The sequence below is a fragment of the Asparagus officinalis genome, chromosome 9 (assembly GCF_001876935.1).
Source record: "Asparagus officinalis chromosome 9, Aspof.V1, whole genome shotgun sequence".
Lineage (NCBI taxonomy): Eukaryota > Viridiplantae > Streptophyta > Magnoliopsida > Asparagales > Asparagaceae > Asparagus > Asparagus officinalis.
Window position 1 is genome coordinate 65550948 of NC_033802.1, and position 13664 is coordinate 65564611.

At 34.0% G+C, this 13664-nt stretch overlaps 1 protein-coding gene across 1 annotated transcript in view; it reads left to right on the top strand.

The window, feature by feature from the left end:
* Positions 1-13664, top strand: part of LOC109823562 — a 19326-nt gene continuing 5662 nt past the window's right edge. The window contains exons 1-5 of the mRNA XM_020389838.1: positions 1-135; positions 284-401; positions 543-609; positions 1524-1617; positions 3446-3516. Of these exons, the coding sequence (XP_020245427.1) occupies positions 1-135; positions 284-401; positions 543-609; positions 1524-1617; positions 3446-3516 (485 nt within the window). The remainder of the gene's footprint in view (positions 136-283; positions 402-542; positions 610-1523; positions 1618-3445; positions 3517-13664) is intronic.

Here is a 13664-nt window from a genome sequence, read left to right on the forward strand (position 1 = left end):
ATGAGTATTGACACTACATATCATTTACGTATTCCTTTTGCAAGTAATAATAGTGAAGGATTGCTCGAGTTGTTTCATTTTGTAAGTAATAATAGTGAAGGATTGCAGTGGTTGGGGGAAAAAACTCCTGAGCAGGTATGTGCCACATTTATTGCTAAACTTTTTTCATCCAAGCTAATATAATTAATTTATCATAATAACGCGTCTTCCTTAGTAATGATCATTTGCATATCATTTTAAATCTATCATATTTAACTGACTGAGATTTTATTTTTCCAATTAGGTTGTCCGCATATGGGAATATTTTTTGCTTATTGAGACAAAATTAATTTCATGCATGTTATGTTGTGCCGTGATGCAAATGTGCTGCTATGCAAACATGCTTGTGTTTGTACAGACTTGTCAGTTAGTTTTCATTCCAAGTTATTATCTTACCGTAGTTGTTTGCCCAGATTAGCCTTGCAAAATCTCTGTTGAGCAACAATTCCTTATTTCTGGATTATCATTGAAATCCTTTTACAATGTTTTTCTTATGGGTAAAGTGCATGTGATTTATGTGAGATTGCTAGGAATTCAGTTTACCAAACTGGCTTTTCACATGCTATTAAGGTATGTGAAGCTCAAATTGCTTCATGGCTTAACTACTATGTGCTATTGATATTGATATAAATTTTCTTGAAGTGATAGTACTTAACACCAAATTGTTAGAGAAAATTACCATTACGACTTTATGAATGCTAGCTCTGGCAATCTTTCTATCCAGTTCACTGGTGATAATTACAAATTCTTTATTAATATGCATATCCTCCCAATAGTACTATCACTTTGGAACTATGTTCAGAGTGGTTTTCTTAGACATAATAATATTGATCATATATCAACTGTTTAAATAATTCGAATCTTCTTTTGTAATGAATGGTTCCTAAAATTATTGAACAGCCAACATCCAATACTCTTGAGAGAAAACGTTAATAGATAATGCTACTACTGTGAATTCTAGAATGTTATCTTGATTCACAATTCAGTAAACATACATGCCATTCAGTTTCCCCTTAATCCTTTTCCATACACACTTCAGATTTGGTTCAAGTAATTTCAGATTAGGTTGACCCATCACATTAGGTTGACTCATTAATGGCTCCGGTATTTAGATTAGATTCCATGAAACCTGCTGTGGTGGGTTGAGATTGTTAGTATATCCTCTCTGTAATTTGTTGACAGGGAAAACTACTTTGCTTTGTTATGTTTATTTCTTTGCACGAGTTCAAAGCTTAACATACATCCATTTACATCAGCAGGATGATTCCTTGGTTTCACACTTTGAGTACCATAAGCAACCTATTACATCAATAGAATGGAGCACGCACGAAGCATCCACTTTGGTTGTCTCATCTGTAGGTAATCTATTGACGAAAGTTATTTTCTTTACCATCAACTACATAGAAGGCAAAAAAGCAAAAATGTCATGGAACTTACTTTTTTTTAGTAGTCCTATATAAATCGTGTTTGTTTTATATTTCCAGAATATGGGGCCTCTCATTGGAAAGAGATGAGGATGAAAAGGCTGAATTTAAAGCAAAGATAAAAGAACTACCTCAGCTCCTTTTCGTTCATCAGGTTTGTTCCTATTCCAGTTGTCCGGATAAATTACAAAAGTTCTACTATAATTTGTAGAGATAACAAAATATCTCCCTAAGGTTTAGAAGTGACATTTAACACCTGGTCTTCAACTTTTAGTCAAACAATCATCAATTTTTGATAAAATAATCAACTTTTGTTGCGATAATCATATAATCATTTATATAATCATATGGATGTATTTGTCATGTTCTATTAGTATATACTTTTTTATATCCTAATAATTAACATGGTCAAATTGAAACAAAGGGGTCAAATTAAGAGAGATTAGCTAACTACAATCTTGTTTGGCTTGTTCGAAACTCTTAGCTTGGGACTCAGCTGCATCATCAGAGATGAGAGCTTCTAAGAGCAGACTCTTCACCTCCTAAGCACCATAAGGAAATCTTGGCCTCGTGTAGGCATTGAGAAGTGCAAGAATCGATTGCTTCAATAGCTTGGAGAAAGCACTCCAACAAATATCATCATTCCTGTGTTTCTTCCCACATCGTGAGTCTTGACTCAAATCTTTCTAACACCCTTGACCCAAAAACTTTAGCAACCGATGATTCTTGATGCATGATATTAGGCCATGCATGCCTCTATTCCACTGCGACAGTGCCTGTCCCACATCAGATACAGAAGAATTTGCATGATACAGAAGAATTTGCATGATGCAAATATAGCGTGTTATTCCCACACACTTTAATTATAAAAATCATGCATGCTACTATATAATCCCTCCGCGATTATATCTCATGAAACAAACAAAACATAATATCTCAATCATCAAGACACTGTAAAAGAGCCTCAGGTTACATATACAACTGGACAAAGAAGCTATGAAGTGAGTCATCCAACTTTTCCTCTCATCTCCTGCGGACCACAAAATTACCGCCTTGACTTAATCAATCTCTTCTGCTTCACTGAACATTACTATGGTCATCAACTAAACTTGATAAACACTAATGACTTTATGTGTAGGTCTGTTCAATTTACAGGCCTTGCCACACTTAGTGTTTTATATACAATCGTGAGCTAGACTCGCTCATGTACTGTGAGCTGCCTTTCTTGGTCAATATCTTTAATTGCATTTTTCTCGACTTAGCTTGTCGGGTCATAGGTATATTATTTCTCCTTTTGGAGATATCATGGTCCCCCTCTTCACAGTTTCTTTTCTTAAAATTCATGAGCTTACTTGCGTAATAGATGTCTGTGGAAATACATTTTGCCAAATAAATCTAACATTGCAAGAGACCCAAAAGAATATGAGCAACCCCACATATGTTCTTGCCAAACCTACATTTACATCAAAAAGTTCTCTATATAACTGTTAGATTTATCTTATTCCTTGTATATGTATGTGATTAAGGAGAAACTAATATAAATTTGTTATTTTGTGTGTGTGTATGAGGCCAAAAATATTTGAAGGGAATACACTCGCACCAGCAGATCCCAGGGATGTGGGTATCCACGGCTGCCGATGACTTCAATGTTCTCATGCCTGCAAATATAGAGACTATTATTCCAAGTGCTACATTGTGAACTATCCAATTTTATTACCTTGGCTTATGGAAATGCATTCAAATGCAGAGGTGTAGAAGCAAAAACAAACATTCATGTTATATCTATTGAGTCATGTACTTCAGAATGACATGAACGTGAATTTTGGGTTGTTAAATGTAAGTTGGGGGGAGTACTTGCTTGAGTTGCCTATTGAATCTTTATTTTACGGTTTGACCGTAAAATTCCTATTCTTTTTCTTTTTAAATTTTTTGGGAAATTTTATTTACAGTTTCAGGTGTTGTTTGTTGGTATCTATTTGTAGTTCACTGAAAAAGATATTTTAGCTTACAACTTGAGTAAACTTTACAGTTTTGTTCTTGGAGCTGCTGAATGGTATTGATAAGAGTATTAGATGTGTTTATCTAATGTTTGAATGTGTTGATTTCATTTTCTTTTTGTGTTTGCATATGTTTTGAGTATCCAAGAGTATTTCGAGATTTGCAGCCAAGGGTGTTCACCTATTCGTATTTGGATGTGTTGGCATTCTTTGATTCGATCTGATGATTGTTCTCCCATTTACATTTCAAATCCCCTATCCTTAGAAAGTTACTCATCGACCTTAATAATAATGTTTGATCAGACAAAGTTTAATGAGTGTTTTGGAATTTATATGAGATTGTGAAATTTTCTTGCGTGAATATATGTACTCACATATTACGTATTGTAAAGGCTTAGTCAAGTTTCGAATGCCATGAGTTTGGACTTACATCCACATCGTCAAACATTACTATTATGTATATTTTTGTGACGATATTTGATTGATCAATCACGTTATAGATGCAATGAGTGTACTATCGCCCAATCAATTAATAAATATAATTTCATTGTTCAAATGTTGAATGTTTAGACTATGCTTATATATTTGATCCATTACTTACATTCCATAATTTAATAACAAATCTTTATAAATAAAATTTAAAATTTTAAATAAATAATAAAAATTTTACCACGTGCATTGCACGTGCAATCCAACTAGTGGCAATAAATGTGCAACTAACAAAATGTACTATCGTGCTAGTTTTTTACGACTTGTGGTATTAAAGTGTTATTCTTTTACAACTTAGGCATCAAAGTGCTACTTTTTATAACTTAAGCGCATGTAAGTGTAAAAATGGTAAAACAATAAGGTATTTAAGTGCCATTTATCCAATTCAATTTGATGAAGTGTTCACTAATTCAGAACTAGCCCATTTATTGGCCAAAATTTTGCTTAACAAAACCAGTTTGAGTGTTAGTTTAATTATTTATCAAATTACGATTATTCCCGACTGCTTTTTTTAGCAGAAAAACAAGGAAAAATCTTCGTTCATTTTATTCATATATAAAGAGATGGACATGAGGTGGTGTCCTAGAAAATTATAGGTAGAAACATAGCCTTTCTCCCAAAATTGTTACGGAGACTTTCTCCATAGATACATCAATCAGGGTGACGAAAGGAATCTAGCCGCCATTCACCACAACACTGATATAGATATGGACCAAAGGCAGGTACATGACCAAAAAGAGGGGGAGAAATGAAAGTTTTTACCCTGAAAATCCTCAAAACAAACTATATATGTGTTTATCTGCACCAAGCAATTTCAAAAAAAGAGAAATAATTACAAACTAATTGCCAAACATAAAAGCTTGGTTTTGCCGGTTATATATGAGGTCTCCTTTCTTCTTCTTCAGCTTGCATCTGTCTCATATCATCTTCTTCTTGCACTACCTGAGCTTCCTGCCTTCTCTCTCAGCTGCTCGAGACTAGAATTGATGGAAGATCTTGTTCTTCTAATGCTAGCTTGAGAGTCTTTGCAGCTTTCCCTGACGATGATCTTGTCCATTCATTGGTAAAGTGAATTGAAGAGTTAATAACATTTTTGACACTCTGTGGTACATTGTGAAAGATGTCATGTTGTTCCGTACACGTCATATGCACCAGCATGTAATTAGAAATAGAGATTGCTAAATAATTTTTTGTTTAGCAGAGCTAAGAAACCCTCCTTTGGAGTGTATGAGATCATGTAAGTTATTTGGATGGCCAAAGTGAGACTGGAAGAAGTTCCAAATATTTACAGTGAAATTATAGGTAACAAAAAGGTGATTAGAATCTTCCAACTCATTGAGGCAAAGAGAACATGTTTGATCAGCCCTGCCACCCTTTCTTACTGAAGTAAACCTTGATATTGTGTTTATTGATAGATAGAAGCCAGAAAAATTTTTGACCTTGAGAGAGAAGATGGATTTCCAGATTTGCATTGATAGGTCAGAGGACACATCTCTACTAATAGTAAGCTTGTAGAGGGAATTTACAGAGAATTCACCTGTGTTGGATAGATTCCATGTGAGAATGTCAATGATCTTAGGATTGTTGTCAACTTTATATGAGGAAAGAAAGAGAATAATGTTCTGTTTATCAACTTTTTGGTGCTCGTGGATTGGTATTCTAAGAGCAGAGTTTCATACACAGGAGCCATTATGAAAGGAACCCTGACTAAGAACAGTGGCGTTATGTGCCAAAGCCAGAGAGAAAGTATGGGGAAAGAGACTCTCAAGGGTATCATCTCCAGACCATTTGTCTCTTATAAAGAGATGAGCGGGTTGAGCCAGCACGAGAATGTCTCCTATGTTAGACCCTAGAGGGGGGGGGTGATTAGGGTCTTATGCTAATCTAATCCGATTTTATGCCAATTAAAACTAATTAATGAGTTATCCTAGCAAGTATGAAATATAACAAAATATATAAGCTAGGATAAGCAATATAAACAATGAGATATATCCTATATGATGAAATATATATGCAAGAATATATAAACTAACACAAGGGTAAACAATATGAACTAGATAGTGGATGATATAAATAATGAGACAATGACGATATGAGCAATGAGCATAAATAAGAATAAACGCCAAAGCACACTCAAACACAATCAAATGATCACGGAGTTCAGACCTTCTGTCCTACGTCTCCGCTCCCCACTCCCGGGGAGAAATCCATTATCACAATCCGATTTGGAAACCGAAACTTCTACACACTCGGTTTACAAGTTTACCGAAAACTCTCACACAACAAACACTAGGCAATCACACTCTACACCCTCTCAAGTGTTGGACCTAGATGTGTCTCCCTCAAGTGCTCGGATACCACCTCTCTCTAGGTTGGTTAACCGACGCCACTTCTCTTGGGACGATCCCCGACTCTCGCCACACACTTCTCTCGGTGTACAAGTGTATTACAAAGTGATTCTCACAATAAGCACAATTACAATAAATGATTTACTCTCTAATATGGATGAGAACACAATGAAAACTCACACTCAATTGTTACAACTCTCACCAACCCAAATATACTATGTATGAAAATACAATAAGCTCAAGTAGGTGTGTGTAAACAATGAGTGAAATCAAATCAACTAAACTCAATATCAAACTAGCTTTAGTAAAAGATAATCAAATAACTAATCAAATGTAAAGCTAGATAAGAGTTTAGAAATCTTCTCAATAGATCAAGAGGTGGAGGGAGAATAGTTGGAAGCTCAAACTTCAATAGATGATCTCCTCAAGCTCTTGTGGAATTGATTTACAAAACCAAAACATTCAAATGCTTACAAGCTTATAAACACACTTTAAACAAACTTAAACCCTTGATTAAAACTTTGTTAAAAGCCTCTTGAATTCTCTTTGAGAACTGAGATCAATGGGGTATTTATAGCCTCCCAAAACCTCAGCCAAAAACCCCAAACAAAAGAGGTATTTATAGCCTCCCAAAACCTCAGCCAAAAACCCCAAACAAAAGACCAAAAAGCCCCAAACAACGGCTGCAGGAAAATAGCCGTTGGGAATGAAAAGACAGGGGGGGGGGGGGGGGGGAGCCACTTTCAAAACCCACAAAATTTCAGAAACTTTGGCGGTCGACCGTCGCGGTCGACCGTGAGAAAAAACTCAAAAACTGCACTCTGGACTGCGTACGGTCGACCGCACTGTAGCAAACATGCACATGCAGTTTCCAGTTTTTGACAGCTCTAGAATTTTGCATATCTAACTTTGTAAAATCAATTAAAAATAGTAAATAAACTTCAAAAATAATGAAATTTTGAGGGAAGGTTCTACACATGTAGATGAACATGTTAGAAAAAAAATTTCTGAAAAATCACTTTACAGTTGAGAGAAATAAATGTTTGAACATAGATAAATAGTTTCTAAAAAACTGCTGAAAACTCGATTTTGTAAATTCAATTGAAAATAACAAAACAACTCCAAAATTAGTAAAACTTGGCAAAATGTTTGTATATATGAATATAAGCATGTAAACAAAGAAATTTTTCAAATTGTATTTCTCAATTGTGAAAACTCATCTGTTTTGTAAAAACATGCACGAACATGAACTTTAAACATGCACGAACAAAACTTGTTAAAACTTGATTTTGACAAATTCATTCCAAACAAGTTTCAAAACACTTTCCAATAGGTTTATAGACTTGATAAAAGATATATCATCATGTTAATAAGTCTATAATTCAAAACAATGATAAATTAAAATAAACGTGTGTGTGTGTATGAAATTGAGCTTGAAGTATTGAACACACATAATATAACACATAAACTAATTTACCAAAGCTAGATCTTGATCTTCAATAAGCTCGACTTGGTACACTTGCGGATGAAGCTTGAACTTGATCTTTAACTTTGAATTGTGTAGGCTTCACTCCATAATTCCGCCAACCTCCATTGGATATGATCGTTGTGATGCAATCCATCCAACCTCCAACTCGTTATTTGCCTAGAATAAATACGAAAATACAAACACTAGACAAACAACATTAGAAGTAAATTATTTGTTAAACATTTGCCTAGAATAAATACGAAAATACAAACACTAGACAAACAACATTAGAAGTAAATTATTTGTTAAACATCATCAAAACAAGAAGGCACACTAGACAAACAACATTAGAAGTAAATTATTTGTTAAACATCATCAAAACAAGAAGGCCAACATCCTAATGGCATGCCGTAGCCATTTAGACAAGAGGGAGTTATTAAGGCATTTCAGATCAACAACACACAATCCTCCCTCTTTTTTGGCCATGTACACCACTTTTCAATTGACCAAACATTTCATAGGTTTGTTATGTAATGGCCATCCCCCCTCCAAAAAAAAGGAAAATTTTCCTAGTTCTATCTACTTCCTTAATGATCCAATCAGGTAACTTGTAGAAAGACATATGTAGTATAGAGGCAAAGATGAGAGCACAACATTTATCAAAGTGAGACAACCACCAATAGAGAGGTTTTTCCGTTCCACTAAGGTAATTTTGTTTTAATCTTCTCTATTAAGGGTTTCCAATCATATCTTTTAACTTTCTCACATCTAGATAAGTCAAAGGTAAGGATTCATGTTTACAATTGAGAGCAGATGCCAACCTATTACCTCTGTTACTCACTCTTCCAAAATAAATCAAGGAAGTTTTAGCATAATTGATGCTCAGACCAGTGATATTTTCAAAAATGTAGAAGATAGCCTTGAGGACAGCTATCTCTTTAGGATTAGCATTGGCAAAGGTTAAGGTGTCATCAGCAAACTGTAAGGATCTGATGTGAGATATAGCAACGGAGAGGGGAAGAACAAAAAGATTTCTATCATCTGCATTCCTATATAGCATCTTGTTTAGCACATCCACTATCAATATAAAAAGTATGGGGGACAGAGGGTCTCCCTGTTTGAGGCCTCTTTTACAAGGGTTATAGATAGTAAGAGACCCATTCACCATGATGGCACATTCTTGATTGCTTTTGTTTCACTGAACTTGTATATCTCAAGTCGTCGAACAAGTTAAATCTTGGAAAATACGACTCAATCTAAAAGAATGGGTTTTATTTTCTTGAAGATCTATACAAATTGTATCCTTTTTTAGCCATAACATACATCCAATCTTAGAAATGCATATACGAAGATTTATATCCCAAAATTCAATGATCCAAGAGCTGACATTCATTTGATGCATATTTAATGTCATAGACCCGGGTGTACTTGATATTTTTCCTTAGACGTGATTGTGGTTGAGAAATAAACCAAGCACAATAAACATGGACAACTTTACTAGACTTAGGATTGTTGTAATAGTCGGCCTGCGGGAAAGCAAACCTTGAAATCGGAGGTTTTCTTTGAATCCATGAAGAAATATAACCTATGAATTCATTAGGAAAAACTTATTGAGAATAAGCAATGTCAGCTAGGACTTACATATATATATGAGATTAATGGGTATCCTTGTCATAGGAGGGGATTTCCTCCTTGACGCCTCTAAAATCACATGATTGAGCGACATTATGGATGATCCGCTCCGTTGAACTTGATTTACATATTCTAAAACCCCAACACACCAAGTTTGGGGTGAATCCGTTGTCGTTTGACCCTCCATCGAGCCATGTGAAAAGTTCTATTCATTCAAAACCGTTAAAATTGATACGAGTGGATGAATGGTCAAACGACGACGGGTTCACCCCAAACTTGGTGTGTTGGGGTTTTAGAATATGTAGATCAAGTTTAACGGAGCGGATCATCCACAATATCGCTCAATCATGTGATTTTAGAGGCGTCATAGGAGGAAATCCCCTCCTATGACAAGGATACCCATTAATCTCATATATATATATGGAAAAGTGAATCTAAGGTGACACCTTAGGCTCCCACCTAAGGACGCAGCCTAAAATCACATCATTTCCTAATTTTTTTTACAATCCGCTCTGTTGAACTTGATCTACACGTTCTTAAACCCAAACGCATCAATTTTGGGGTGAACCCGTCATGTTTTGACACTTTATCCACTTGTTGTAATTTTAACGGTTTCGAATGAATAGAACTTTTTGCACGGCTCAACGAATGGTCAAAACATAACGGGAAGGTAAATGGGTATTTTTTTTTCCAGATTTCCGCCTCTTAAATCTTTCATATTTTCAAATCAGCCCCCTAAATCACTTAAGTAAGTATTTAGTTCTAACATTCTTATAAAACTAGTATTAATCTTGTGCTAAGCATGACCTAGTATTTTGTTTTGCACATCTAATCAGGATTGGTCATGTGTCATTAAGTTTGTTGTATTTTTTACTCTATCAGGATTGAAACAATCAAATAATATTATACAAGAAACATCAAATGGTATAAGCAAGTTGACGACTGACAAAATTTTACTTTATCAAGTTTGAAACAATCAAATAATAAGAACAACTTTAACCAAAACTTACTGTAGAATAAATATAGCTACCAAGTTTCAAAAATTCACTGTGGTACAACAGTATTTTAAAGTTCAAATTTATTGTAGAACGAATAACATTTTAATAACTTAAAATTTTACTGTAACATGAATAGTGTTTTACTATAGAATTAACAGTTATTTTAACGCCTCGTTTGGTACGCGGGAATGGACAAACTTGGGAATGGAATGGAAGAAGGAATGGAATGGATTGCATGTGGGAATGGAATGCTCATTCTCATTCTCTTGTTTGGGTGCGTTCGTAGAATGAAGCTAGAATGAAAATCTCATTCCCATTCCCATGTTTGGTATCACTAGTACACAAGTGAGAATGAAATCTCATTTTCTAATAATGCCCTTACAACAACATAGATTTTTAATAAGATAAAAAATAAACATTAATGATAATAACTAAATAATTTTATATACGCATATGTTATACTAATCTAGGTATGTGTTATACTAATGCTCGTGTTATCCATCAGGTGTATGTTTCGTTTATATTTTTTAAACAATACTCGCTATTTCTTAATCTTAAAAATTAAAGAAAAATAAAAAAAAAGATTATCGTATCTTTCATAGGTCTAAAAAAAAAGAATGATATCCACAATCCACAGTTCTAGATATATAAATTAACTTATTTGATAAAGTATCAAAATCACTCAATTCATAATAGAAAAAATCCATAAAACAATACCAACTAAAATAATAAGTTTCGAAATAGCAAAATGATATACTAGCCTAAATTGTCAATCTAAAATTGCCCACTTGCATAGCGCCTCACCCAAACATTCTTTATTATTAATATGGATATAATTGAAAAATACCTAACTAGTTTTTTATTCTCACTTGAATGGGAATGACCATTCATTTTCTTCTCACTTGGAATGCTTATTCCCACAAATAGTGGGAATGATCATTCCTAGGGAATGGTCATTCCAACATCTAAAATATAGGTGTGTTTGGTATGAGGGAATGGGAAGTGGGAATTGCATTCCATTCCTCCTCATTCCCGCGTATCAAGTTTGAAACAATCAAATAATAAGAACAACTTTAACCAAAACTTACTGTAGAATAAATATAGCTACCAAGTTTCAAAAATTCACTGTGGTACAACAGTATTTTAAAGTTCAAATTTATTGTAGAACGAATAACATTTTAATAACTTAAAATTTTACTGTAACATGAATAGTGTTTTACTATAGAATTAACAGTTATTTTAAGGTTCTGCTTTAAGTTAAAAGTAGTAGATATAGCATGTTTGTTTTTTCCCCATCCAATTCCTAAACTTTGTTCAGGTTACAGATTGGCCTATCCACAATATATTACCGTTTCACCCTCAATTTACCCATTGCTTCCTAAATCATTTCATTGGCTTTATTCAGATGAAACAATTAGGGCTTGTTCAGTAAATTTTATAAAACTAAACTGGTCTAGGATTGATTCTGGTCCAATTTTATCTTATTAAACTGATTAGTATTGCTCCAAAGGGGCGGTTTGGAAAAGAATTAGTTTTTAGCTGATTTTGCCTAGAAAACACTAGCTCGATTCTGGTTATGTTTTACGGACAAATTTTCAAAACCGACCCATTTGGGTTTTTAATTACAAAAAACGACTCATTTTAATTTTAATTATAAAAACCGACCCAGTTGGTTGAAACTGAGTCGGTTTTTAAATTTTTTTTTCCCAAACTTCACGGGAGTTCAACTCCCGTGAAGTTTTGTTATGAGAAAAAAATTCACGGGAGTTCAACTCTATCAAGATATCCGTTGAACTCAGCCAAGCAAAAAATCTGTAAGCAGCTCACGTGCTTGTAGCCCCACGTTCACACACACACACATATATATATATATATATATATATGAGTTTTTTTTTCCAGATATCCGTCTCTTAAATCTTTCATATTTTCATATCAGACCCCTAAATCACTTAAGTATGTATTTAGTTCTAACATTCTTATAAAACTAGTATTAATCTTGTACTAAGCATGACCTAGTATTTTGTTTTGCACATCTAATCAGGATTGGTCTTGTGTCGTTAAGTTTGTTGTATTTTTTACTCTATCAAGATTGAAACAACCAAATAATATTATACAACAAACATCAAATGGTATAAGCAAGTTGACGACTGACAAAATTTTACTTTATCAAGTTTGAAACAATCAAATAATAATAACAACTTTAACCAAAACTTACTGTAGAATAAATATTGCTATCAAGTTTCAAAATTTCACTATGGTACAACAGTATTTTAAAGTTCAAATTTACTGTAGAACGCATAATATTTTAATGATTTATAATTTTACTGAAACATAATATAAGGTTCTGCTTTAAGTTAAAAGTAGTAGATATAGCATGTTTGTTTTTTCCCCATCCAATTCCTAAACTTTGTTCAGGTTACAGATTGGCCTATCCACAATATATTACCGTTTCACCCTCAATTTACCCATTGCTTCCTAAATCATTTCATTGGCTTTATTCAGATGAAACAATTAGGGCTTGTTCAGTAAATTTTATACAACTAAACTGGTCTAGGATTGATTCTGGTCCAATTTTATCTTAAACTGATTAGTATTGCTCCAGAGGGGCGGTTTGGAAAAGAATTAGTTTTTAGCTGATTTTGCCTAGAAAACACTAGCTCGATTCTGGTTATGTTTTACGGACAAATTTTCAAAACCGACCCATTTGGGTTTTTAATTGCAAAAAACGACTCATTTTAATTTTAATTATAAAAACCGACCCAGTTGGTTGAAACTGGGTCAGTTTTTAAATTTTTTTTCCCCAAACTTCACGGGAGTTCAACTCCCGTGAAGTTTTGTTATGAGAAAAAACTTCACGGGAGTTCAACTCCCGTGAAGTTTCCCGAAAAAATTTAAAAAAACCGAGCTGTTTTCAGCCCCTGGCTGAAAACAGGTCGGTTTTTGTAAATATTTTCAAAACCGGTCGTTTTTTGCAATTAAAAACCCAAATGGGTCGGTTTTGAAAATTTGTCCTATGTTTTACCCAATCACAAAATAAGCAAAAATTGAATCAGAATAGATCAATGCTCGTAAAAAAATGTTGCTAGATTTTGGGTGATAGTGATCAAAGTGCATTGTTTGCTAAAAAATAATAATGGCTACATGGCATCCAATAGACACAAAAACTCACAACAAAAATGTGAACAATGGTACAATATCCATACGTTAAGAATTTGTTAGGAAGGTGGGAATACAATTATGCAATGCTTCATAATTCCAAAAGAAGAAAA